Source organism: Pleuronectes platessa, chromosome 12 (assembly GCF_947347685.1).
Source record: "Pleuronectes platessa chromosome 12, fPlePla1.1, whole genome shotgun sequence".
Taxonomy (NCBI): domain Eukaryota; kingdom Metazoa; phylum Chordata; class Actinopteri; order Pleuronectiformes; family Pleuronectidae; genus Pleuronectes; species Pleuronectes platessa.
In genome coordinates, this window is record NC_070637.1 from 19,586,561 (window position 1) to 19,614,109 (window position 27,549).

At 43.6% G+C, this 27,549-nt stretch overlaps 1 protein-coding gene across 1 annotated transcript in view; it reads right to left on the minus strand.

The window, feature by feature from the left end:
- Positions 1-27,549, minus strand: part of LOC128453601 (protein bicaudal C homolog 1) — a 59,571-nt gene that overhangs the window by 19,776 nt on the left and 12,246 nt on the right. Inside the window, exons 2-7 of the mRNA XM_053436583.1 lie at positions 22,161-22,207; positions 11,638-11,707; positions 6,846-6,925; positions 5,680-5,838; positions 3,960-4,013; positions 260-442 (exon numbers count right to left, since the gene is read on the minus strand). Coding sequence (XP_053292558.1) covers positions 260-442; positions 3,960-4,013; positions 5,680-5,838; positions 6,846-6,925; positions 11,638-11,707; positions 22,161-22,207 — 593 coding nt within the window. The remainder of the gene's footprint in view (positions 1-259; positions 443-3,959; positions 4,014-5,679; positions 5,839-6,845; positions 6,926-11,637; positions 11,708-22,160; positions 22,208-27,549) is intronic.

Sequence of the window (27,549 nt, forward strand, 5' to 3'; positions counted from 1 at the left end):
GAAGCGCTGCAGGAGTTTCGTGTGTTAACGAGCGAATGTGACTTGCATTAAAAAACGCTTTGAGTGCTCTCGACTTGAAAAGTGCTATATAAATACAGCCCATATTCCATTTACTTGGATGGAATGTACCAGATGGCTCTGGAATTTACATTTAGCACTGAAACAAGTAAGAGTGGCACTCGGTGGAGCGCCTGCCTCCGCCAGGGCGCCGACAGGGCACTTCAGTGAGGAAATGTGATTCCTCAAATTCACTCCTCACCTTGACCGCGTTGGCGTTGTTCTGCGAGCCCCGGACCACGCCCGTGGCCCTGTAGAGGCGCGTCGGGGGCTTGAAGGAGACGGTGAGGTTGTAGGTCTGCGAGATGTGCTGCACGGTGGGGGAGCTGGGGTCGGACTGCATGATGGCCGGGAGCTCGAACGACAACACGAGAGGGAGCAGCTCCTGGAGGGGGAGAGGAAGGAGGGAGGGAGGATGAATGAAAGAGAGAGAGAGAAAGAAAGGGTGAGAGAAAATGAATCAGATTTCTACATGAAGGTGGAGATGAAACATCACAACTGGAATACTGCAGATATTTGACCCTTGTGATTCTGCATAAGTGATAATAGACAGTCTTGTGTCTTTACTCAAACTAAAAACAAATGCTTTCTTTAAAAGGTGCAGACGCGTGTGAATTGATGCAAAACCCTCCTTCAGCAGAAGGTGGCCTCTCAGTCTGCTTTGAGTCTGTAATGTACACCCTGCTGGGATCATTGGAGCCGTTCATTTATATATTAGGGCGACCGAGTCATTCAAACTATGTCTTTTAAAATTCTGCAAACCAGCAGAGATCTGTGCTCTGTTCTCTCTCATGCATTAATTTCAAGAGTGCGATTCAAACCACAGGCGCAGCAGCAGACATGAGCTCCTTCCTCTGCATCCCAGCAGTCGCTCAAACAAAATAGATGCAGACAGGAAGGCCTCGCTTTGTGTATACACGTACTTGTGTATGCATGGGAGAGGAGTCACACACCCATACACAGACAGACTAAAAGGGAATGTACACGTACACACTTAACAAAGGACACACGCTCACGTGCACACACACGCAGAGCACCCGCGCACGCACACACGGAGCGCTATCCAAACACTGACTCTTGGGCAGAGCGCCACTATGGTTTTGGCTGCCAGTGAAGGGCAAGCAGCATGAATTGCTCTGACCAAAGAAATGCATCCCTGATCAGTCCCATATGCGCTTGGCCTTACATTTATATCACGTTTCAGCACTCGCTCTCTGAGGGATTGAGAAATGTAGGTCAGCACTGAGGGAAACGCAGGAGAGGACAGGCTGCACAGCAGGAGTCGGGAGCTGGATGAAGAATGGACTGACTTGTCTGCTGGAGCTGACCTCAGCGTTTTTCACCTGGCAGATATGAGCTTCTCATGTATTCAGTCTGAGAGCGCCGTTAAAAGGCCTCAGTTCTCCTGACACCAGGGTGAGCTGATGAAGAGAAACGACAATATCTTCAAGGAACCGAGCTTTCATCACCTGCACGTCAGCTCCACCTCATAGAGAACCCCCCCCGGGGAGAATCCATCACCTCAACAACCGACTGCTACAGACTCAAACAGAGCTCCACCCAAGGAGACCTCAGAAAATACAGTCGATCTTAAATGTCCACAGCAGTGTATCTGAAAGTTAAAGGGACATTTCTGCCAGTGTAACTCAGGAAGAAATGGAGGGAGGATGTGGTTTTAAAAAGGCCACCCAGGACCAAACTCACTGATCTGTATTATGTTATGCAATAGTGAACCTCTGCTGAAGGGGTGGGGTAGTGGTGATGGGGGGGAGGTTCAAGAAACTGCAATAAACCAAAACTTCTGTATTCCACAGTGTGTTGCCAAAAATCTAAATGGACTTTTTAGAAACACAAAATCCTCTCTTAAAGTATCTGACTGTTTAATATGAAGCTGGGATAAGGAGGTGGCAAATTAGCTTAGAGTGAAAGTGAGGAATCGGGATCATGTTGTCATTCACACTTGAGTCTTTAAAAAAAATGTAATATGCAGATAGAAGGATAGGATTACACAAAAACTACAGAATGGATTACCACACAATCTGGCAACAGCATACAGTATAGTATAAGAGAGAATCCATTAAACTTTGGTGCAGATCCAAACAAATGGGTGGAACTTTGTCTAACATAGATTTGGCATTAGCTGTGGGGGAGGAGTACACTCTCAGAGCGCCCGACTAGTTCTAATCTTTGTTTCGAAGCCAGGAAATAAATCCTTCAAAGCATAACTGGTAGAAAAAAGGAAATTGTTTGTTAAATTTGGTGTCCATTAATAAAATATGGAGATTAGATGGTGCGTATATTGTATTTGAGGAGAGCTGCATTCTAAAGTGCTCCAGAGTGCTTCAAGTGGCAGATATGAGTCCTGTTCCTTCGCTGAAATGTGAGGAAATTGCCTCCAGGTTTAGTGGTAAAGCTAATAAAAGATCAAATTAACATGTGGAAGGACTGTGTAGCTGTGACTTTTGAGTGATTTACGGATCAGGATTCAAGGTAATTGAGGATCACGAAACGAGGCGAGTATCAAGGTCTGGTTCTATCAAAAGACGCCCAGTTGACAGAGAGGGAAACCTGTCTTTAGATCCACCCCGCTCAGTCGCTGACTCCGTGTTCTTTGGAGGGCAGAACAATCTTTGTGGTTCTCTAGAGCTTATACTACAAAACCCCTTTGTACAAAGCTGCTACGTTTAGGTTTGATTCTAATTCTTTTTCTCCATCCATAGCAAAAAGGGAAAAAAAAGAAAAGCTGATGAACTGGGTTGGGGCCTGCTGCTTATGAAAACAACCATTAAATGCATAGAGGGAGGGGTATGCATACATGCTGACATTCGCCAATACACACCGCACAAATATTCAGTATGACCTTCTACACCCACCCACCCCCCTCTCCCTCCTCATCACACGCACTCCACTCACTCAGCCTCCCATGCACGCACGGGTCGGTCAGTCCACAGCAGAGGACCGTTAACAGTGCACGTGAGCATGCAGACCTGGTGCCCACAGAGCTCAGGCTGGAGGTCCAGCTTCCAGTCAGAATGAAACTCGAGGAGGGAGATGAGGCTTGGACGCGGGCTGGAGATTGGCCGGTGTAAAGGCCTGTATTTTAATAAATGCTCTAGAGAAGTGGTCTGGGAATAATTTAGGAATAGTGCTTGTGGCTTAGAGGAAGTGCTGAAACTGTCCCTGGAGTGCACGGCTATCTACTATACAACTGGCGCTCTTCCATTCCTGTGATTCGATAGTGAACTTGGCTGTGTCCAGTCTGGTGCTTGAGGAAGTATCTGTTTTAAAAAGGGAAGCTTGTGAACCAATCAGTACCCTTCAACAGAATCCCTCCATCTCTGCTGCTGGTTTGATTCAGCCAGGCACTTCTAAAACAACTATATAAATAATTCATATTTCCTGAATGAGAGATTAATCTTAAAGCCTCATCAGATAGATTTGAATGTGCAATGGTGGAGATCACAACAACTCCCATGATTCAACGCTGCTTCTCGACATCATCAAACTAGATCTTTTGTTTTGGTTTTGATTGAGGAACCCCTAGTGGCCGAAATTACATAATGTATGGTGTATTATCATCAACCTGTAATACATAGAAAATAAAGGGACTTCACAATAATCTGTGAGACTAATCCACATGCCTGCTCTGAAGCTCAGCCTGGTCGTACTGGGTCCAGACTGCAGCAGACGTATATCTGGCAGAAACAGGCCTGTTATGAGCAGTGAGCTGTTTTTATATGGATGTTTTGATATTTTCTTCTCTTGGACTGCTATCGGCCTGTTGAATGAAGGTCAAGACTACAAACTTACAAGCCTGCAGGGCAGGAAATGCCTGTTACTCAAAACGTTGGACTTCAGATGGAGTATCCCTTCAGGACAGACGTGGCCCGGTTCCAACTTACCCTTATTTTCATTCGAGCCGCCTCCACCCCTCCTGGCTGCCCTGCGATGGACACCTGTTCACAATAAAAGGGAACAAATGTAAATCAGTTTGCCAGTTCACCAGGCTCACATCACTGCATATGGCTGCACTTGATTTCAGTGTTAAGAGCAAAATCTAGAACAAACAGGAACATTTTCCTCTCGATTTAAAACTAATGTTTCATATTCATGAACCACATCACTAAAGATACCATGACTCCAACATCATAATCAGTAAATCACCCTCACAATTCAAGTGATTTTCTTTTAAACAAAACCACTAAGATGAGAAAACAGGACTACATAAGAGTCATAGAGATTTCTCCTCTCGTTTCCTTTCCCCTCGCTCATAGGGAACCGTTTATCGAAGTGTAAGAAACCAAGAGCTGCTCCAGTGTTTCTGCTCCGGGTTAAATCAAAACCTGCTTCTGAGGAGCCATTGTTGAAAAAGAAATGAAACTGAGAACAGGAGTCAGAACAGCAAACATCGAGAGTTGGTTCGGCCAATGCAAAATAAGACTCTATTTGTCTATATACCATGAAAGCCCACAACATAGCATCCATATGGTTGTAGTGATGGTGTCTCAGTGTTTGTTGCCATTTGTCAACGAATGTGTGTAAAGCTAAATCAAATTATGAATAAAAAAAGAGAAAAGAAAAAGGATTTTCACAATATAATTTTCTTCGATAGCAATATCATAAAAGGGATATCATGATAATAATCAATATTCAGCGATGTAAAATCATTTGATTTAACAATCTTTGTCATATCATATGTCGCCTAGCCCTAGAAACTACTAAAACTCTCTGGCCTTCTTTACCTTAACAAATGAGAGAACTACACAGACAGGGGTATTGGTTGTGCTGTGGACAGACTGGACACATTTTATCTTAAAAATGAAAACCATTGTTACAGCTACTTCCGAATTCACTGATTCTTAACGTTATATATACATATATATATATATATATTTGCTCATCAGCATCACTGTGCTTGCTAGATTCTATCTGCCGCAGTGAGAAAGCCTTTGAATAGACACTGCTCAAGGGCTCCTTCGTCTAAGGAGGAGTCTCTTGCTACTGATCAGCCTGTACTTGCATCATTACAGTAAGACTGCAGGAGGTTTGTCTGTGTGATGCTCTGAGATGTGTAATGGGGGTGCACACCATGCAAAACCTGCACAGATGAGGTCAAAATGGCAAAAGTTCCAAAAAAGGAACCCGTCAGTACTTTCACAGGTGAACTGCAGAGCACCTGGCAAACGTGTGCTCCTGATGCCGTGCCTGGCAGCGAGCTCTCCTCAAACACTCGGACTAAACTTTTTGATGGTAATTACAGCAGGATCCTACTGCTCTTCTAGCGAGTCCAGCCAAAACACGCCGGCTTCCTCTGGGTCGGCCAAACTACACAGCCGAGTCCACCAACTCTCTGCAACCTGTCCAGCCTGAGACCCTGTGACACTCAGTGAGCAGACAAGAGATCCAATACACTTTCCAGAACGGAAAAACCAACACCCGGAGCAATGAAGAAAACCTGTTGCAGAGAGATGATGACAGTTAAGTCGAGACAGCAGAACGCAAAGGACTTCGACTCAAACCAGAATCATGCTGCAGTGTTGAGGTTCATTAGTTTAAAGATTCAACGAGGAAAACATCTCGCTCCACTCCTAATGGACCCGGTGTGTCTGCAGCTCCACTCACCTGGTTGCTTTTCTCCGTCTGGTTGTTCCTGTTGGAGTCGGGGAAATGGATGTGGCAGCCCGTCTCCTCCATCACCCTCTTGATGTTGTTGCCGCCTTTGCCGATGACGTGGGAGTGCTCTGTGTGGGAGACGTCCATCTTCAGCGTCACCCTGTTGCTCTAATGAGCAGAGAAGACAGGGATGGGGTGAAATGAAGATCGATAACACTTTACAACGGATGTCTGAGTGGATTGTGCTGCATGTTGCTATATGAGAATGGCAGAGACAAGGCAATATGAACACAGCGTCTGAACAAATATTGAACTTTATCCCGTAGATGTCCTACACCGCATTTATTTGGGATAAATATTGCTGAATCGGCCAAATAACTTGTGCGTGCCGTGCAGGCATCTGGTACAAACTGTACAATTGATTGTGTCCCTGAGGCAGGATTGTGTGTCCAATATCTCCTCTGACAGGTTATAATAATTTTTTACAGGACCCACCATCTCAGTTCAAATCTAATTTGTCCAGGAGGAGCGACCCCAAGTGCTCTCTCTGGTTTGCACCCCCGCTCCTCGGATTATAAACGCTGCTAGTCAGTCGGTCCAGTTCAGCATCTGCATCCTCTAAATAGCAACAAGATCCAAAGCAATTTCCTCTCCTTTAAAAACACTCTCACATGCTGCAGTTGTTAAGAAATAAAGCGAAAGAATGAAGAACGTTAAAAATAAAGTCAAATTGTCAAATAACTCTGCAGCGTTTGCCAGAGTGTTTCTCTTCGTGACAGAACCACATGAAACACTGCAAACAAAGCCAATCATGTGTTGCTCCTTTGGTGTGTGTCTGTTCCAAGAGTGCAAGGATGACTGCCTGCCCCCAGGGGGAGCTACGGTGCAGTCGCCCAGGTGGGGGGTGGGGGGGGGGGATTTCTCGTGTTTCCATGGCAGCAGAAACACCCATGCACACACTGCAATCTACGGCGAGCTCTGGATGAGAGTATCTGGTTAGATTGGTTCCGAGTTGGTTCTGTGTGCAATCTGTCACCTGGACAAAAGGGACAGCGGAGGTGAAAAACGTTCAGTCCGACTGGAAGAGCGAGAGAAGTGTGAGAAGCAGAGGAGACGGGGAGAGAAGTGCACACACAAACATGAGGTCTACATTCTGATGAAGGTGTGTACTGCACCTTTGTGTCGAGGACTGACATGATTCTATCTTTGGCTTCCCTCACGTTCTCCCTCTTCCCGCACACTTTGATGTGAGGATCTGCAAAGAGAGAGAGAGAAGAAGGAGAGACAGAGCAACATTAAACATGGGAGAGACAGAGCTGGCGTTTTAATACGTTGGTCTATTCAGACAGTTCAATGTTAATCCTTCATTTAACCAAACACCACACGTCAGTCAGCATTTATCAACAAATGACGGCGCGTCAGAGAAAAGCTCCTCAGCAGTGATTGATGCTTTGATATCTGCTGGGTTTCATTTAAAATCGGAGTAACCACACGGCACGGGGAGGGAGGGGGGGGGGGGGGGGGTTGCACGCAGATGAGTGGAAGTACACAAGCCCTGAGTCAGTCGAGCTCCGTAGAGACACCATGAGCTGAAGATAATTGTTCGGCTTCAATTTAGCCTCACTACCAGACAGACGCAATCATGTGATGTTTATCACGACATCGCCCCAAACCTCATTCTGTCATTCAGAAACACACACAGTCAGTGATTCTGCAGACATAGTAGCAGAGGAGTCAGTGTGTCTGTGTGAGTCTGTGTGCACTCTCTCTCTCTCTCTCAACTCACAAAACCAAAGTTGTGTTCCGCAAATTCAAGCCGTCATGATACCAGGCCGCAGCAGACACTGCGACATCCCAGTGTTCTGTGGAAACACACGGAGTGCACGCACAGAAAAGAAAAAGTGCAATTATGGAGCTAATAGCTTGAGAAAACTTTGCCTCCGCAGAACTCCTCAGCTTCAAAACACTCCGCTTAGAAAAAAGAAACAACAATAACAAACGCTGCATACCTAGAGTTTTGAAAGCTAATGCTCGTGTTTGTGGTCGACATCTGGCTCCGGCACATGGAGGACCCCTGAGGGATCAAAATGTGAACATGTGGGCACACACACACAGTAATACACACTACATACCCACGGCCCATCGTCTTAATTGTACTGGGCAGCAGGAAGTCAAATAAGCCCCGTTCCAGGAATACCCCTCCCCACACACACACAAACACACACACCTCAGATTTACAGTACAGCCGTCAGACAGGACCTGCTGAATCAGACTTATTTTTTCTAAGTCACTGGGACCTTGGAGAACCCCCTGGTTATACGTGTTTACATTTTTGCAGAGGGCTGCATGTGAAAAATCCTCAACGGTTTTCCACCATGGCCAAACAGTCTCCTTATGAAACTACACTTACGTTAGATAGATACATGTTTTTATTTTGAATCTCATGGGAATCAGTAGTTTTGGGGCATATTCGGATAATTTAAATGCACTGCTATTCTTATTACCTTTTATATGTATTCTTTTTGGCTACTTTACTCTTCCAAAGTGGGATGGGATTGTTTGAAGTGATCTAGATTACCTCCATGATAAATTTGAGGTAACAAATTGAAAATGCTTGCTCTCTACTTTCATAAATGTCCACAGTCTCCTTCAGAGAGCAGCACAACCTGGCTTGTGGCCGGAGTTTGAAGAATTCTGTTTTGCTCTGACACATCAGAAGAAACTCCAGCACTCTGTTTAATGGGCCCTGGGAACCATGAGAACCACCGAGTGCCAGCAAACAAGCACTGATCTTGTTAAGTGTGTCACGAGGGTCGGGGCGATTTCAACACACTCGTAGACGAGCCGCGTCGCAGGGAGCAACAACCGCTCCAAGACCATTCGAAGGGGGGGGGGGGGGGGGGGGGGGCACTGAAGAGCCGAGCCACAGACTGACACAGGTAAACAACACAAGAAAGAGAAAAGAGCAGCGAGAGCGGTCAGAGATGCGTCGCGGCCTCGGCACCGCCTCCGGGAAACTTTCCCACCATTGAGCTGCTGCCGGGAACAATAGAAAGCTTTTACACTTCCTCCTGTGGCGCCTCATGTGACCATCGGAGGGAGTCTGATTCCTCCAGCGTCTAACCTGTACAGCACATCTGGCAAACATTAGCCAGGCTGAACGAGCGTTGCAGCCGTGTTGTAGAACACCCCCGTATTTTTTTTAAAGCGGAGTGTGCTGTATGCTTTGTTTGGGATGATTGATTGTGGAATAAAAAATGAACACCTACAGTCTTAATTCTGCAAAGGCAACACATATAGACTCAAACACAAACAAGGGCCGGCTTGCAGCTGTGAAGTGGTTTCAATCGCACCGATTTTTACAAAGTTTCACTTGACAGAGAGAGAAACCTTTTGACCTGCAGCTCTGTACTGGCACGGCCGGAGCATTTTTCCAGCTCGGGACTACGTTGGAAGAATACCACACAAATGAAGGGAATCAAGTCCTTTTTGGTTTGGAGTTTCTCATTCAAAACATCTGCGGAAATGTTGAAACAGACAAATGGCACGGAGCAGGGAGCGGTATTAAATATTTACTGCATAGAAATATTATACATTTAACTTTCAGGATTAAAAAAAACGTGCTTTAAAAGAGGAAGGCAGGCCAGAAGCTGCAACACAGAGCTGTCTCGTATACATAGCTTAAATCGCCGACAGCCTCCTGATGACGTCCTGCCCCCAGAGGCTCACCACAGCCCTTATCACACTAAGGCAGGTGGCAGCCATAGCTAGCTGCAGGTGATAAATGAAAAGGCGGAGCTGGCATTTTGATGGAGTGCGGCCCTGCATGGGCAGAGGTCACAAACAGACAAAATCCCCATCGCATCAGCCGCCGTCCCGCCAAGGGGTAACTGGTTCCAGACTGCACAGGAAAGAAGACGCCGATTCAGGATTCCAGGAAAACGAGGCGAACAAACCCAGCGGGATCGGGATAGCTGAAAATAATCCAGAACCAAAATAGCTTCATCACCGGCTATTTTTAAGGGCAGAGAGGGTTTCGTGTTGTCACATCCTGTGTTAGATGAGGAGGGGAGACAGGAATGTGGATCATCATTCACCCGGTGGCCCCCCCCGAGAGGTTTTAACCCCTCATACATCTTCAGCTGTCCTGAGTAGGATAGAATAGAGCCAGTTCTAAACAGGCCTGTTTGAGATGGGCTGTTTCAATCCCCCTTGTTCCTAAATTTCCTTTGGGAACAATAAAGTATCCATCTTTCCGTCTGTCCGTCTAATGAATGAATCCCTGTCATTAGTGACTCCTCCTCAAACACTTCCACAATAGACTGTCTCTTGTTATTGTCTGTGTGCTGGATGTTGTGAGCAGACCAGAGAACAGTCTATGGTGCAAAGTGAAACTTGAAAACTTTGCTTTCATCCCACCTGGTTTATAAAGATTTTAAAGTCAATGTTTAGTTCCAAAATGAAACTGCATTTAATGAATTACTGTTTGTGTGTGTGGCTTATTCATAAACCAGATTTTACTGAACTGATGTTATTCTTTCATATATTGCACGTCAGCTATTTCATAGGATTCTTCAGCAATTGACACGATCTGAAGATTGTACACAGCGTTTTTGGCAATTCAGCTCAACAGGAGGCTTTGCAGAAACAAGTCCAACATTTAGCTTTTACATTAAAAGGCAATTTGCTACACAGGAAGTGATTATATTGCTGCCGTGACTGAGAACAGCACCTGCAACTCCTGTGAAATAAAAATAATCGGATTCTCAAAATGATCTGGTGGAAAGTTCTGACCTGCGGTCTGACCCAGTAGCCTGCAGCCGCTGTGGCTTATCCGAGGATGCAGAAGAAGACTGAATGTTCTAGGTTCTGCACGCCCCTGGGCAATTAACCATAGACAAGTCCAGTTTGAAGCTAATTAGATGAACGGCTCACGAGATGCGTTCCACAAACAGTGTGGAATTAGTAAGAAGATATGATATCTAGTCATCTTGTCCTTTCTCTTTCACTATCTCCCTCCTCCCATGAGCCCAGGTGGTGGAACCACTCACACGTCTCATAAGACAACGGGCTGATTACCAAACACTTCCTATCAGCTTCTCTCCTTTTACATAACAGAGTCTGCCATGCTCCAAATCATGGGTCAGAATTTTTTAACTTCTCACTTTGAGAATAGAACATCCTTCCCAGGTGGTTCTGGAGGCGAGTCTTGTGAATGAAATAATACTTGGGTCAAATGAATGATTGTGTGTGTGTGATTGTGATTGTGTGTGATTGTGTGTGTGTGTGTGTGTGAGCGGGTTGCCAGTTCTTGCAGTTTGATTAAGTATCCAGAGACACAAATGTTTGAGATTCTGATGCAACCACGTCAACTTTCCTTCCCGAACAGAGAGCGAGTGAGTGAGGAAGTTACATAATGACACCGGACTCCACATCTGGCTGGAGGACGCATACTCCCAATCCTCCTGAGAACAACAAAGTGGGCACAACTGCAACCCCCCCCCTCGTCTTAAACCCCGCCTCACCCCCTCCCGGAACAGCTTTAAATAACCAAGGCCTTTTTTTTTGTTAATGGTAAGAGAGCAGGAACAACATCGGCCAATAAATGTGTGAGATTCATACAAGAAACTCCCAAATTCCTCAGTGCAGATGAAATGTCTCACTAGTGAGGAACAGAAAACAAGCGAGCTTTCATCTTCTCCGTTGACTTATTGCTAAAGACAGACCAGTGACGTTCCTGAGAACATGCGTCTGGTTAAAAACAACACTGACTCATAATCATTAACCTGTGCTGCAAGCTCAGGATTCACACAGTCAGTCCAGCTGCTGGTCTTGTTGCCGTCTTACAAATGAATTGTGAGTCTCGGTGAAAGGCGGGGAAGTGATGCGTTCAAGGAAAGTCGTGAGATCTAACACAATGAAAACAGAGCTCAAGATGCGATCTGTGGGAAATTTTTTAAAAGTTACCTTTTTTGGACTTGGCTCCTATTTTCAGTTTGGACGGCCAGGCTATCTGCGTTTGGGTCTCATCCATGATCTGGAACAGAGGGAAGGAGGACGGACGTTAGCTCAACACACACTTTAAAAACAAGCCAACAAACTTATATGTGTTGATTCTTCAATCTTCACTTTCATGTTTACATAGTTTCATGGCGGTAAACTCTCAGTTTGAAGCATTTGAGTTGGCGGAAGAATAACAGATCATCAGCCTACATTCAGTTTATGTTGATTAAATATGGTCCAGTTCGGATTTAAACTCCGGATATTAGAGATTGGACATTTTTACATTAAACAGATTTCCCAGGAAAAAGAAATCCACAAATTGATCTTGATTTTTTTTAATTTTTTTTGTTAATCTGTTATTTCATGGGACTGACGTTTATGACTGTTTTAAATTTGGTGCAGATCCAGAGAAAAAATCTGGACCTAGAGGATTTAAATGTGGTTTCATGAGAGGACTGTTGGCTCTAAGCGGATGTATGCATTCTACAGAGTGCAATTCCAGTTTCATGCTTTAATACCAGTAACAAAACCCTGGTAACCACTGGGCTCTCGTCAGTATTATATTGGAATTTGAAGGTTTGTTTTTCTCCAGCACATTAATGTGGCTTTGGATTTGCATGAAGTGTGGGGAACTATTCACCGATTCGCCCGTGCTAGTGAGAACATATGAAACAAGTTATCAGCAGCGAGCAGCAGCAACAAAGAAAAGCCTTACACGATGAAAAGTGGCACAGAGAGACCTCTTCATACGTTGTGGAGCCCGGAGAAGTCAGAGGAGTACACTTGGCTTCGGAACATGTGAAAAGTGCCAACTGCAATTAACGTGAGAGCCTTTTGACAAGTCTAGTCATCGTAACCAGGAGCATGTGTCCTGACGTGGAAAAAAAAAAGAAGCAAAGTGCTGCCGGTGCAAGGTGCCGGTGAAGATGCTGTCAACGGTCCAATCAGGACAAGTCTTTCCCCCCCGATGTCCTGCTCCTCTTCTCAACCCAGAGGAAAACTTACATCGCCTGTTTTTCTGGCTGCAAACCAACAAACAAACCCCTTGAAAAAAATATGAAGGGGGAAGAAAATACAAGAGAAAAACACCATCCAACCTTAACAAGGGAGGGAGGCCGTGTCTCACAATGTCCTCAACGTGCACTATCCTTGTTTTCACAAAGGCCCTGTGGTCTTTTGTTTGTTTTAGTTCTTTCCAGGGGTTTGTGCTTTCAGAATATGAATTTCTTAAAAGCTCTCAAAAGTTCTCGAAGCCACGTGATCATGCACCTGAGGATTCCCTCGACCCATTACATGAGCTACCTCTTCGTATTCCTTGGAGGTCCGGTGCATTAACGCAATAAGCCACTAAGTGTAACTCAAACGTGAGAGGAGGTGCATTAAGAGCCATAAGTGCTTCCTATGAAGATTATATATTGGTTTTATTAACACTGAAGCAGCAGCTCTCAGCCTTTTCATTTTTTTCACCAATATGTTTGAATTATCTCAGCTCTTGTTCCTTGCCAAAAAATATACAGAAACAACAGCCTGTACCGCGACAGGAACCGGTGCACAAATCAAAAAGGGAAGTGCTTAAACTCCTCCATATGCTGTTGTGGAAGTAGCACAGTCTGTTTGGCATCGTTTAAAACAAAACCTGACAGCGAATCCACTGCCAGTCTAACACACACACACACACACACAGACACACACCTGTACAGCACAGAGACAGCTCTGCGGCTAGCTACTCACAGTCCATGATGGTTGACTGGAAGCCCTTTCAAGCCTCAATGCTTTTCTCTGAAATCCTATAAAAAGTGGAGGGGGCAGAGGCAGTTGAGGCCTGAAGGCTCTGGAACCATCTGCCCGAGGAAGTCAGGACGGATCACTCTGGGATTTCTTTACTTGGACTCACCTGGTTTTACTTGAGCTTTAAATTTCTTTGAATTTTTCGGAAAAAATAAATTGCTTGAAAACATGTTTTATACACCAATTAGTCTCTTTGTGAAGCGGTTGGTTTTAACGAATAAAAAGGGCCCTATGAATAAATTACAATCACATAACTAGAACTAGACCGAGTAGAGCGCAGCCCTCCCACAAGGCCCAGCGGTCCCTTTATGAAACCACATCAAAATCCACATTTTTATTGGATCTGAACCAAATTGCCAACACTTGTAAACACATTCATTTCATTGGTTTTTATTATTATTCTGAGAAACAATAAAAAATGTTGAAATTTTCAATGTTACGTACTAATTGCTGTGTAATGCTGCAAAAAAATCTAAACAAACAGAAAAAAACATAACCTCCTTGGCCGAGGTGAAAGTGAACAGCCGTGATGAGCAGCAGCCTGAGGAACGTCTGCTACTAGAAAACCAAAATAAAACCTGGACTCAGGAGTGTAACTGTTTCAAAGCATCTTTAGATTGATCACAAGCAGATGGAAGAACTTATGCAGTGAGAGATTCTTAAGTTGCTCACAAAAACACAACCCATAAAATAATTGCAAAACACATTCGTGTAACCAAAGTGTTTTTCTGTGAGATTCTCCCTTCTCCCTCCTCAGCTCTTGGCTCATCACTGAATTCCTTTGGTTGTTATCATTATTACCTAAACACAGAAACATCCTTACTTCTTATTACGTCTCCTGGTTGTGCTGTTTGATTCCAGCTTGAATCAAAAATAACAAAAACTAGAATAAATGTAATTATCATTCTGTGCTGTGGAAATAAAGGAGAATTCCTTTCTGATGATCTTGGCTAATTTAGTAAATTCTTCTTCTATGGTATCATTAGAGTGACGGAGCCAAGCATAGTTCTCACCGATCACCCCCCCCCCCATAACTAGAAACCTGCTGCACCATCATCATCAGTCTCTCACTCTTACACACAATGAATTTCAGCCGTCAAACCAACAGCTGATGATTTTCGTGTTACAGGGTTTAGCAGCAGGAGGCACAGGCCTGTAGAATCTACCTTCTTAACATCGTTTGGTTATATGTGGGGAAAGATATTAATCCACTAATACGTCAAAACCATTTTCCTTCATCGACTGAAGTCACATGTTCACACCAACAGCTGGACGTGTCACGAGCCACATTAAAACATTCTGTTCTCTGTGATAAGGACAAAATCCTCCAAGTTTGCCTCCAACTTTTTGTTTTGTTTGGCTTTTGTTCTTAAAAATCTGTCTCTTGGAAAACAGATTAAAAAGGAAAGAAGTAAAACATGACTGTGACTCCGGGGCTGTTGGAATGACAGAAGAGAACAGAGATCCAAATAAAAATGAGAAATGAAAGATAGACTTGTTTATTCACCAGCTTTGTAAAAGCATTTAACACCAAACAAACCCAGTAAATGCTGATGATGGAAACAGCAAAAATATCAGGTGACTCCGATCATACTTTCCTTGAATTATCAAACTATATGGCCTATGCCTCATCAACTTTTTCTCTAAAGGGCTTTGTTCGGAGAGACCTGTTTCCTGTCCAGTGTTGCTGTTCTTGGCAGCGTCCTGCAGATGGGACTGATTTCCAACAGACCACACACCATTTTAAAAGGGTTGAGGCCGTTTATTTTGACGAAGGAGCGAGCAAATGCCTCTCAAATGGGTCAAGATATGTGCGCAAATTAAGTTACCTACGCATTTAGTGTTCCTCTCCCCCTGCCCCACCCAGGCTGAAGAGAATAAATACATAAATGACGACGGTTCTGATCAGTTCCATGGCACGACTTTGACGTGATGATTGGCTCTTAAAGAGGTCCGCAGCTGGTGCACGGAGGCGTGCGGGTGAAACCAAACAGTGAAGTCCTGCAAGACGGCACATGTGCTGAACACACGTGACTCTGTATGTACGTAGAAAAGCAGCAATCAGCATGGCGGAGGTATGTTTCCTGGGCCGCGCTGCGACGGTGCAGCTGTTTATTCAGCTGGAATGTGTGCGTGTGCATGTGTGTGTGTGTGTGATTGGGAGGGGGCACCAAGGGATGGGGGGGGGGGGGGGGGTGTAAAGACCGACTGAGGGAACAAAAGAGCTGAAAGCTGTCAGCTCAGACTGGACCAACCTCCTGAGACTCAGTCATAACGGAGTTCATGTTAACAATCCGGGTGCTAACTTGCAGCAGGTAAAGCCCCATTACACCTCGGGTCTAATACCATCATACAGTTATAGAGGAGCAACTCAAATTACAACATCTGCAGAAAAATTCTCCTTCGGATCAAGATTTGAATCAAAGATTTTCATCCCTGTCCAAGTAACTTTTGGTTTGTTGTCAGCAGGATTACGCAAATTTCATGAAACTTGGTGGAAAGATGGAACAAGACAGAACATTTTTGTGTGGATCCAGGATTTTTTTCCACTTTGCAAGATTTTTGATATTTTCCCAGAGAGTTATTCATGGCTCTTGATGAAAAAGAAATTGGGCATATTTGAATCTAGGGTTGGTAATCCAAGGTTTATAGCAAAAGCAGTCTTCACTTTGAAAAGAAAATGCAACAGACCCATCCGACCCGCCCCTCTCGTCAAAGCTACGCCCCTAAAACACGAGAACGCCTCCTCAGCAGAAGACTCGTGCACAGGGAGAGCTCTGGTAGGCGGTTCAGTTAGTGATGGACAGGTACTCCGACCAATCAGTTCATACAGTACAAATGAAATGATTGGACGTGTTTATCACAGTCCTACGAGAGCCACTAACACCAGATGTTTTGTCGGGAACTACAGAGGATTTCAACAAACCTTTAAGGCACTGATATGTTTGTGTGATGCAGCATGATTGAATTTAAGGTGTCTTTTGTTCCCCGGTGGCATTAATGCACTGAACCGAGTGTCATTCTAGTGTCTATAGTTTGCTTTGATGACGCTCATACTGACCTTGTTGTTTCAACATCGCACAATTTTCTGTCAACCAAATATTCAAACCTTTTTTTGTTTCTTTCTTTCAACACCCAGAAACGAGAGATGTGCAAATGCTATAAAACCAAATCAAATGAATTATGCCTGGCCTGAGATCAGAGTGCGCTGGCACTTACATGTCATGTCTGGCTCTATTCACGCAGACCACAACTCCCGGGAAGGAGCCATGGAAGAGGGATGAAGTGACTATAGGGGTTCAAAGGAGTCTCTCAACACAAAGCCACTCAGAGCTCTTCTGCGGTTATCGCCTCAACCAGCCCGAGCTTCCCCAGCTCCTCGCTGTCCCACGGCTCAATTTCTACACAGCTCTCCAAACAGCTAATTGGTCAGTGTCCTGGTTTCAATGCTGCGACAGTTCCCAGTCTCACTGCAAAAACAGTCCACTGACATGGTTTTTTCTTCTGTTCAACAATCGAGAATTTAATTTGTGGAGAAATCCCCGTTTCACAGACTGATAACAATGACACACTTGTGGTGTGATGGAGTGAAATGATGAAATAACATTAAAAACAGCAGGAGGGAGGAGCGGCTGGGAAAACATGAGACTGATTATTTGAGACTAAACCACAGATGGAAAAGAAAGAGGGGCATGAAGCTGGTGAGATTGCCCCATGTGAGCAGCAGGGCCGTGCACATGGCTGATATCCCAGCTGTGGCACCCTCCTGTGGTCCCACGCCATCATGTCTTCCTTTATTCTTCTTAACTGACTACACAAAGAGGGAGGACTGTTTGCGCTCGGTTACAAAAATGTTTCTTTGGACGGAGAGGAAGTTCAGCAGACTCTGAGAAAGAGGGAGCAACAGGGGAGAACGTGCGGGGGCGGATCATCTCATGTTGCTTTCGTCACAGACTGAACTCTAATTCTCACTGCTGAGGAAACGACCAAATCTAATTCCCAAAGTCTAGAGTGCACGTGCATCAGAGATCACCACATGGCTCCTCTCATGAGGAAGAGTCATCGCTACAATCATGAGGTCTCCGGCTTGTGGCCGTTGGTTCACCTCTAGTTTCGACTGAGTGAGAAAAACAACTGCACAGGAAATCTGATTCAGGTTCTGTGCTTTTTGAAATACAGGGGAAATCCTTTCAGACGCTATAACTCAACTATTTTTAAATAATTCCTCATCACTAAAGAGACAAAGCTCAATCAGATACTTAACTCTACTCTCAATACCGAAACTGATCGATATATACATTAAAAATAACATTGGCAATCATTCTCAAGATGTTGTTATCAAAACCTTTTGACATTGAGGTTAACACTAAACTTTGCTAGAAATAACTATGAAGGAATGGGGGACACACACACAACAGCTGGATGTCCCACAAACTTTTATTTCAGCTCTTCCTTTTGTTGTCTTAACATCAGTATCTTGGGACACAAATATCAAATCCCTCTAACACAACCGCAACCTCTCACTAGCTGTTAAAATCACAGTGGTAATCCAGCAAATCACAGATAAGTTATTGTGAGAAATAAAAATATCTTTAAAAGGGGGCAAATTTCAAATAAAACCGCCTATTTCATGCTTTCATGGCAAACAAGTAAAACAATTTAGTCTCATTCCCAAAGCTTTGTTCACAAGAGTGTGTCAGAAATGAGCAAACACTGTCTCACATGAGGGAGAGCGTTGCTACGTGTGTTTTTTATTAGTCCAAGCGTGTGTGTGTGTGTGTGTGTGGTACATGGGTGTGTTGGACAGGCAGGAAGCGGTACAACTAGGAATTTCCATTTTCATCATCTTCAAGGTATTCAACACACACACACACACACCTCCGCCATATTCTTTCAACAATACCGTTCCACAGTCTCGCTCAGGGTTTATTTTCCTGGCTTTAATTGGGCATGTATGGTGATCACGCTATCAAGGTGGGACCCTACCCTGTATATATCCAAATGGAAAAGCTACAGTAAAAACATGAATGTACAGTGCCTTGCATAAGTATTCACCCCCCTTGGACTTTTTCCCATTATGTACCGTTACTAACTGGAATTCAAATAGACCTAAATAAACTTTTTCCCGTTTGATTAACAAAACATGCATAGTACTTTGGAAGTGCAAAATAAATTTTATTGTGACACAAACAATAATGAGAACAAAAAAGTTGACATCTGCTGGGTGCATAAGTATTCACCCCCCTGTGGCAATACTTGGTAGAACCCCATTTCGCTGCAATTACAGCTGCAAGTCTTTTGGGGTATGTCTCTACCAGCTTTGCACATCTAGAGATGGAAAGGTTTGTCCATTCTTCTTGGCAAAAAAGATGAAGCTCAGTCAGATTGGATGGAGACCGTCTGTGAACCACAATCTTCAAGTCTTGCCATAGATTCTCTATTGGATTGAGGTCTGGGCTTTGACTGGGCCATTTTAAGACATTAACATTCTTTAATCCAAACCATTCCTTTGTAGCTCTGGCTGTATGTTTAGGGTCATTGTCCTGCTGGAAGATGAACCTCCGCCCCAGTCTCAAGTCTTTTGCAGACTGCATCAGATTTTCTTCAAGGATTTCCCTGTATTTGGCTCCATCCATCTTTCCCTCTATTCTGACCAGTTTCCCTGTACCTGCTGAAGAGAAGCATCCCCACAGCATGATGCTACCACCACCATGTTTCACTGTTGGGATGGTGTGCTCAGGGTGATGGGCAGTGTTGGGTTTTCGCCACACATAGCGTTTTGCATTGAGGCCAAAAAGTTCAATTTTGGTCTCATCTGACCAGAGCACCTTCTTCCACATGTTTGCTGTGTCTCCCACATGGCTTCTGGCAAACTCCAAACGGGATTTTTTATGGATCCCTTTCAACAATGGCTTTCTTCTTGCCACTCTTCCATAAAGGCCAGATTTGTGGAGTAGACGACTAATAGTTGTCCTGTGGACAGATTCTCCCACCTCAGCTGTGGATCTCTGCAACTCCTCCAGAGTAACCATGGGCCTCCTGGTTGCTTCTCTGATTAATTTTCTCCTTGTCCGACTCTTCAGTTTGGGTGGACGGCCTCCTCTTGGTAGGTTTGCGGTTGTGCCATATTCTTTCCATTTTCTTATGATGGATTTTATGGTGCTCAGAGAGATGTTCAAAGCTCTGGATATTTTTTTATAACCTAACCCTGCTTCATATTTCTCCACAACTTTATCCCTGACCTGTTTGGTGAGCTCCTTGGTCTTCATGATGCTGTTTGTTCAGTAATGATCTCCAACAAACTCTGAGTCCGTCACAGAACAGGTGTATTTATACTGAGATTAAATTGCAGACAGGTGGACCCTATTTACTAATTAGGTGACTTGCAAATGTGACTTGTGAATGCAATTGGTCGCACCAGATCTTTGTTAGGGGTTTCACAGTAAAGGGGGTGAATACATATGCACACAACACTTTTCAGATTTTTATTTGTAAATAATTGTGAAATCCATGTAATATTTCCCCCCACTTCCAAATGATGCACTATTTTGTGTTGGTCCATTACATAAACTCACGATGAAATAAATTTTAATCTGTGGTTATACCATGACAAAATGTAGAAAAGTCCAAAGGGGGTGAATACTTATGCAAGGCACTGTACTCCTCCTCCACCTCACCAGCCTGCCAACCCAAACAGCCGCACACTAAATTCATAATTGTCAATTTATCCTTTGCTAACCACCGACTCTTTGAACTGTGACAAAATTTAAGCCAGGGACCTAAAACAAAAACAAAAAAATCACGACCGGCAAAAGTTGAAGCGCCAGCAGCCATATTTTGTCAGACTTCACACCTTCATTGAACATCTAAACTTTACAGTTACATCCAAACCAAAGGAGGTGGAGACACAGCTTCAGTATATCTACAGCCCTTGTTAAAATTCCATGGAGCAGAATCTCAAGGCGCCTGGTTTGTATTACTAGTTTTTTTTTTTTAAACTTCTTCAGGGACAGTTAAATTGCCTCCTTCTTTGACATCTAACTCGAGCTTCCTAACCTCCAAAACCAAATACGGAAAATAGACAAAAGGGGAATACTAAACCAAACCGCCGTCCATCATTTATTTCATTACAGCCCATTAACATGCTATAGAGGGACTTAAACATTCTCAGGAAACATAAACAAATCCACTCCGGACACTTAAAAGGAAACCACATGATTAACAGGATACCTCCACACTTATGAAACTCCATTAACGCCAATACTCGACTGTGATGATTGAAATGTGACCGTTTTCATTATTTTCTGATTCATCTCAATACGTTACTTCATTTGTCATGACAGTACTCACACACACACACGTTAGGGTTTAAATGATTCCAATGGGGTGTATCAGAATCATTTATTTGCCAATTCATAAGACATGTTCTCTCTCCAAAGCCCTTAATGTCTGTTTTTCCTAATAATGAAGCCAACTGTGGTCAGATTTTGCTTCACAAATACAATGAACTGTCTCAAGATCAGAGTTACAGAATATGGACTAAGAATTTTACCAAGATTAATTATTTTCAGATGGATACATACGGCACTTTGAAAAGCAGATTTCATGAAGTTTGGATTCTTATCCATCACACGCCATGCGGGCGGCCAAGATTTATACTGCAGCACGACAACGACCCAAACACAGTCATAGAGAAACATCTTCAGTGACAAGGAGAACAAGAAGTGATTGAAAACACTGAGACGGCCTCAGAGGAAAAAGGGCAAAGTTTCCAACAACTGACCGACCTGGGTTGAAGAATGTGTGCAGGTGTACCGAGGAGTACTGGTGCTTCAATAACACTCATGCAGATATTTAGCAAAACTGGACAGAGACATTTCTTTAAACAAAGGCGTAGATGCAGATTTTGGCTAAAAGAGTAGAAACTCAAAAGTATTTGGAGTGGTGTAAAGAATTTGAAGCAGCACTTTTTTGTGTTATTGGGAAATTTTTCACCCACATGTTTATTGTTTTATAAAGTTGATATTTATCAGCCATGATCAGGACTAGGAAATCGAACGTCAGGAAGCTGCAAGACGAATGAATGTTCATATAGAATTTCTTTATTAAAGACACAGAGGCTTTATCCGGGACAGCCATAACAAAAATCCTTGTAGTTACAACTTGCATTAAAGATCATTAATTCAAAATTACCGTAAAAACCAACAAGGTCACACACTGAATAAAGAATTCCCATTTGACACTATTTTAAATGACTGAGGCGGATCCTTGTTTCACTGCATGTAATGAGCCTTTATCACATTAACTAATTAAATGAGTGACAAAGTCGATGAGGCAGTTCTGTCCCGGTCAAGCCTGTGTTTAACTGCCCTCTCCTATCAGACGGCAGAGATGATCTGGTTTACTATGGTGCATTATGTAAGAGAGAGGGGGGGGGGCTCAGTGTGTTGTGTCAGCTGTGTTAAAGGATCAGAGCCCCGGAGTGACTTCACGTCACTTTCGTTCTATTGTCTTTGTTTGTTTGGATTTGTCGGTACGAGTGACCGGAGGAGCACCCGACATCTGCAGCCTTCCAGACAGAGAGAGAGAGAGAGAGGGAGAGAGAAGGAGAGAGAGAGGTGCTGCTCTGTGGGCTGGAGCAAAAGAGAAGAGGATGACAAAGCAAACACGACCCAAACGCAGACGACACACAAACTCACCTTCTGGAAGAAGTCCTCCCCTCCGTTGACTCTCCCCTCTGTGGCAGCTGTAGAGAGAGAGACGGAGAAAGAGAAGAATTAAATATCCGTTCTGAGTACCCAGTGTAAAGTTGACACAGCCAAATCACACACTGATTATCTGGTCACCTCAGAGTGTCACAGGATCTTCACTCACACTCACAGCGCCTCTCAGTTTCTCTGGATATTGTATTTGGCCCCGGGACTCGCGCTGCTCATTTGCAGTAACGGCGTTAAATTTCATTTTCATTTTCTATAATCCTAGAGATTGGATTCAGCTTCCGTGTAACAAATTGATGGATACAGTGAAAATATTTGGCCGTGTTACAGAAGCAGTTAATGGAATATTTCGTACCGCACTAAAGTCCACTGGTGTCGGTTTCACACTTCTTCAGAAGAGGCGTTCGCACGTTTGAAATCCGTCTGTCAGCACACTGTGCTCTGCCGGCCTTGGGAACCACAGTATATGAAAACTTGTGAACAACCTACAAACTAAATAAGCACTTAGAGAGAGCCCTGGTGTTTTAAAGTAGTTTTTTCCCAAACAGGTGAAAAAGCCAAGAACTTTATCCGCAGCTGATACAGTGAGCTGGACAGAAACCCAGGGCCCCCGACCAAAGACAGCCAGGGCCTGTAGTCACTAAGACACATCTGCAAATCCTTCAAGTTGCGGGCGGCTCTGTTGATGCAAAATACATCTCTGCTCTCCAAGAAGTACTCTCATGTTCCTCTGTCATTTGGGAGAACAGGAGAGGTTTAATGACGCATAACAGCCAGCGTTGTCCAGTTTGGATCTGCTGCAAATCTGGGTCAGGAGCAGTCGATCCGGGTTAAACAGTTCAGTCGTAAAAGAGTTATGATAGCTTAAAGGAAAAGTCCCGCTGAGTGATTGATCCGTCAGTGGGTCGACTGAACGTTCATCAGAGACTGTTTTGATTTTATCCAACTAATCAATCCACTTTTTATACAATTAATTCAGTATCTTTATAGTTTGCTATTGTTTAGATTGTTTTTCCATACAACCTGAAAATGTCACCTTTGGCTTTAGGAAACTGTGAAGGGCAGAAAATGAATAAGTACGTAGTCATTTCAATTGTTGTGAGCGCCCTGTTATGATGAACAATGTCAATTACATACAAATGAGTCCAGAGCATTGGTCATCAATTATATACAAGACACAAATATTCGTATGTACAAATCGGACCAAATCCAACACTACACTTCCTTCTGCACTTATCGATACATGTGGCAAGTGTGAAGCCAACAGTTCTGAAGATATGAGCCAAATGCATACAGACTGATTTCTGGAATTATAAGATGGATGATGATATATGATGGTGTTTTCTCCTTCAGACTGAACATGTCATGGCTGTAAGAATGGGTTTTAATGGAGACTTATATTCTATAGATACTATTTTATGCAAAATACATTTTTATGTATACACCCTTGCCCTTAGAAAGAATATATAATGGCAGCTCTGAAGGACGATCACCATTTTTAACTTGGGTGTCAAAAACATTGTTATTATTGCCAACACGACATTTCAAAGGAGAAACACGGAAAATGAAAACCATCACTGAGCAGTTTCATTTCCAACCATTTCTGCTGGAGTTATCGGGAGAATTGAACACGTGTACTTATGCAGGCTGCACAGTCAACAGGCTGCGGTTTACGAACACATGGGGAGTGGCCTGACGTGGCTGAAACAGCAATTTGTGTACGTAAACTGCTCAGCTCAGCTGATAAATAACGATTTGAAGGAAATTCAAGAAAGACGTAGTCTAGAGACTGACGTCCAACGCAGAGAAACACGATAGTTCAACAGGATTCTGAAATCTGTTTTCTCAAAGCAGTCAAAGAAATGAAAGAAATATTCCAACCACCAACTATCACCCTTCAGTCATTCTTATCCCGCTTAATCTGCATAGCCTCAATTTAAACAGGACAATGTCCAACTCCGTGTTTTTACCCACAAAGTAAACCTGTGACACATCCAATTACTGCAGGCCCATGTCTTTAATACACCACCTCCTCTGGAAACAGTTTCAGTGACAGAAATCTACAAAGCGAGCAACATCCACAGATGGAAACCGTCACAGATGATGAAATCAAGTTGCGAAAAGAAGTTCTGACACTTGTTGTGCAGCTTCCAGAGCCGCCAGGATTTGTTTAAAGTCACAGCAGTGTTACCAAGTGGCTGATGCTCGCAGTGACGCAGCCTGTGGATAATCTGATGACAGATCAGGCAGAGAATGATGAAGACAGTGGAAATGACGTGCGGCTCGCCAAACAACACTGACACATGTCTCAGAGAGGAGTTAGGACCATCACTGAAACAAGTCTACTATAGTACAATTCCACTTTGTTATTCCAGACAATTCTTTTTGACGAATATGACAGTTTATTGGTTGTAATGTGTAAATAAAATATAAAAACAAACTTGATCGCAGCTTCCCACACTCAATACTGGGAGTCCAGAGCTGAGGGAATTAGCGGAGGACTTGCCATCATTTGTGAAATTTACAAGATAACTTATTTAAACAAGGACTCAGATTAACCAACACTGAGAGGAAATATTATCGGCTCGGGCACTGTTTAGTTTCGTGAGGAACAGCTGTGACAGGAGCTCTCAGTTCCTAGGTGGCCTGCAGTTATCCAAGATTATGAAAGACCCAGTTACTGGAAACGTTTCCTGTAAGAACTAAGACAAACAAAAAAAGACGAGCAGTAACATCTAACAGCCTGTCTCTCTCTCTCCCCCCTCCTCACTCGTCTACTGAGACAGTTTAGTAGAAGCAGGTCAGTGGCTGTTTTTCTCTGTGGTTTCTAGTCTTTCATTAAATAACCAATAATAGATCCCAAAGGTAAAGTAAAGTCTCAGTGGCAAATTAATGCAACCGGGTACTTGGCAAACTAATTAAATTTGCCACTTATAAGCAATTTGCATGAGGACATTCTCCTTGGTAATGATGCTAAACTCCTTTGATCATTGTGTATTGCTTAAATGTTCAACTAGAACTGTCATGGATGTGTAACAGATGTTTTCTCTTTGAATAATACGTTGCATGCGTGAAGAAGGAATACAAGATGAAGACCATCTGATTAGTCTGAGTTGTGTAGATGGTGTCAGTGACACAAGGTGTGTAGCTACAGCAGGGCAGTGCGACAGTCAGATCAAGTATTACACACACCAAACACCACCAACTGCTCATTTTAACACAAGTTCGATAACACTTTTTATTCCTCAACCGAACTGTGCCGAATGGAATATGATTTTCATAGTATTAATTCATGACAACGAGTTTCCGTACATGCAGCTGAGACATGTTCCAATACCAGGATCCAACACACCTCCAATACTGCCAAAGATTTTGGGTTGGACATCGACGAGTATGCAAATCTACGCACCGGTCTGATAAACAGTGAATTGGTTTCAGCCAGATAAAACAGCCATTTTCTTTTCCCAGAAATCACTTCTTCGTCACACCAAATCTGCAGTTGCACTTTATTGCCACTGGCAAGTACTTCTATTAGAGCTGTGAAGAAGAGTAAGTGATGTGCAGGAGAGCAACATTAACCAGAACTGAATAAAATGTCAGCAATTTGGCAAAGATTTCCCTGTGGAATGTTCCACAAGTAAAATGGCCATGTGTACTGGGAGCAAGACCTGAGTTTCAGGGGTGGTGCCAATAACAACTCTAGTAACAGCACATTAAACAATGATAGCAATCATTACACACAGGTTCTGGATCAGTTCTCCATATTGACCTGATATGCAAAGTCCAGGTTTCAGAATCTGTATCAGGAACATCTGTAATCCAGTCTCACCTTCTCCAAAACACAAAATCAACAATATATTACAACAGATTAATTAAAACAGAACACAAACTATAAAACTTTGCAAGTAAAAAAACTCTTGTCAGAGTCAAACACGGAGGTCAAACGAGGCCACAACATGATTTAGAGACACAAATAACGACAACTAACTTATACAGTGTGTTTGGTTATTAACCTCACAGCAACCGAAGACGGAGACAATCAATGCAGCCTAATCTGTGGCATGTGAGCGCAGGGAGCTGAAAGGAATCGGAACATTAGTGAAAATATGAGCCATGTGCGGAGAGCAAAACATCCTATTGGAACATGTGTGTTGTGTAAACTGATCATGGGAAAACTCAGTGTGGAGATAGGAGAGGAGCAGCAGGAGGCGTCCAATGAGCTCGGAGATATAAACATCTAAATCTGCAATAAGGAAAACAAACAAATTCCTAAAAACACACAAATTACTGTTTTAACTTGAATCTGCTCTTAAAGGAAATGGCTGCTTAAGGCTTTTGCAGCTACTAGAGCTTCTTAGAAAGCAGATAAAGCTCATTACCCGAAGTACTACGCTCGGTTCATGACCTCTGAATAGAAAGTTTTAATGTTGTGCTCATTGATTTGAGTGGTGTTAACAATGATGATGTTGTCATCCAGTGCGAGGGCCAGAAAATCAGAGCTACACCGGTTGTGTAGATTGTCAAACTTCAAAGAGGAACCTAACATTTGAAAGTCTGTTTAAAAGATCTTGGGGACAACTACTGCGTAGAAAGAAAGAAAGTTGTTAAAAAAACTTCTCTAGAGGAAGCTGTTCCAAGTCTGATGAGTTGCCACAAGTGATGCCACTTAAATTAGTGTCAGTTGGATTGATTGCTTGCTGCTCGGGGCTGCATTAATCCTGACTAGCGTAACACAACTGACTCTCCACCCAAACTGTCAGTGGTGGAGTTATTTGTGGGTAATGATGGTAATGCTGCAATCATTAAGTGGAGTGCTAAAAGTTCAAGAAGCCACTCTAATCCGTTTAAACGCCGACTTCAACACTGCTCTAGGTCATTAAAACTGCACGTTGAATACACTTCTTGATCACTGCCGTTAAAGTTACTGTGAGATTTAAGGGTGCACTCAGATTTCAGCTGCTGACTAGTTGGACTCACCCATTGGGCCTCTTTTTTCAGGAATCATTCTGCTCCCCTTCCACCTCCAGCTTGTTTCCATTTTCAACATCACCTCTGCTACAGGAAGTTCTCAGCGCACACGTGAAACTCGCCGTCACGCAACATTCCGCTTTTGAGGCATTTCCGAGTCATTTTTAAAAAGGGATTGTCGCTACTTTGCAGCAGTAGTCCCTGGATCCATGCCACCTAAGACGACTGTGATTAAAAAAAGAAACACACAGGCCAGATTGTGTGTTTTTTTTCCCCTTCCTAAAGCAGAAGGATACTGGGTGCAGCCAAGCCGTTCTCCAGCGCTGACACAGCACTATGGAGATGGCTGCTGACTGGCAAACTTTTCAATGCCGGAAAACACCAAAGTCAAATACGGCGGTCA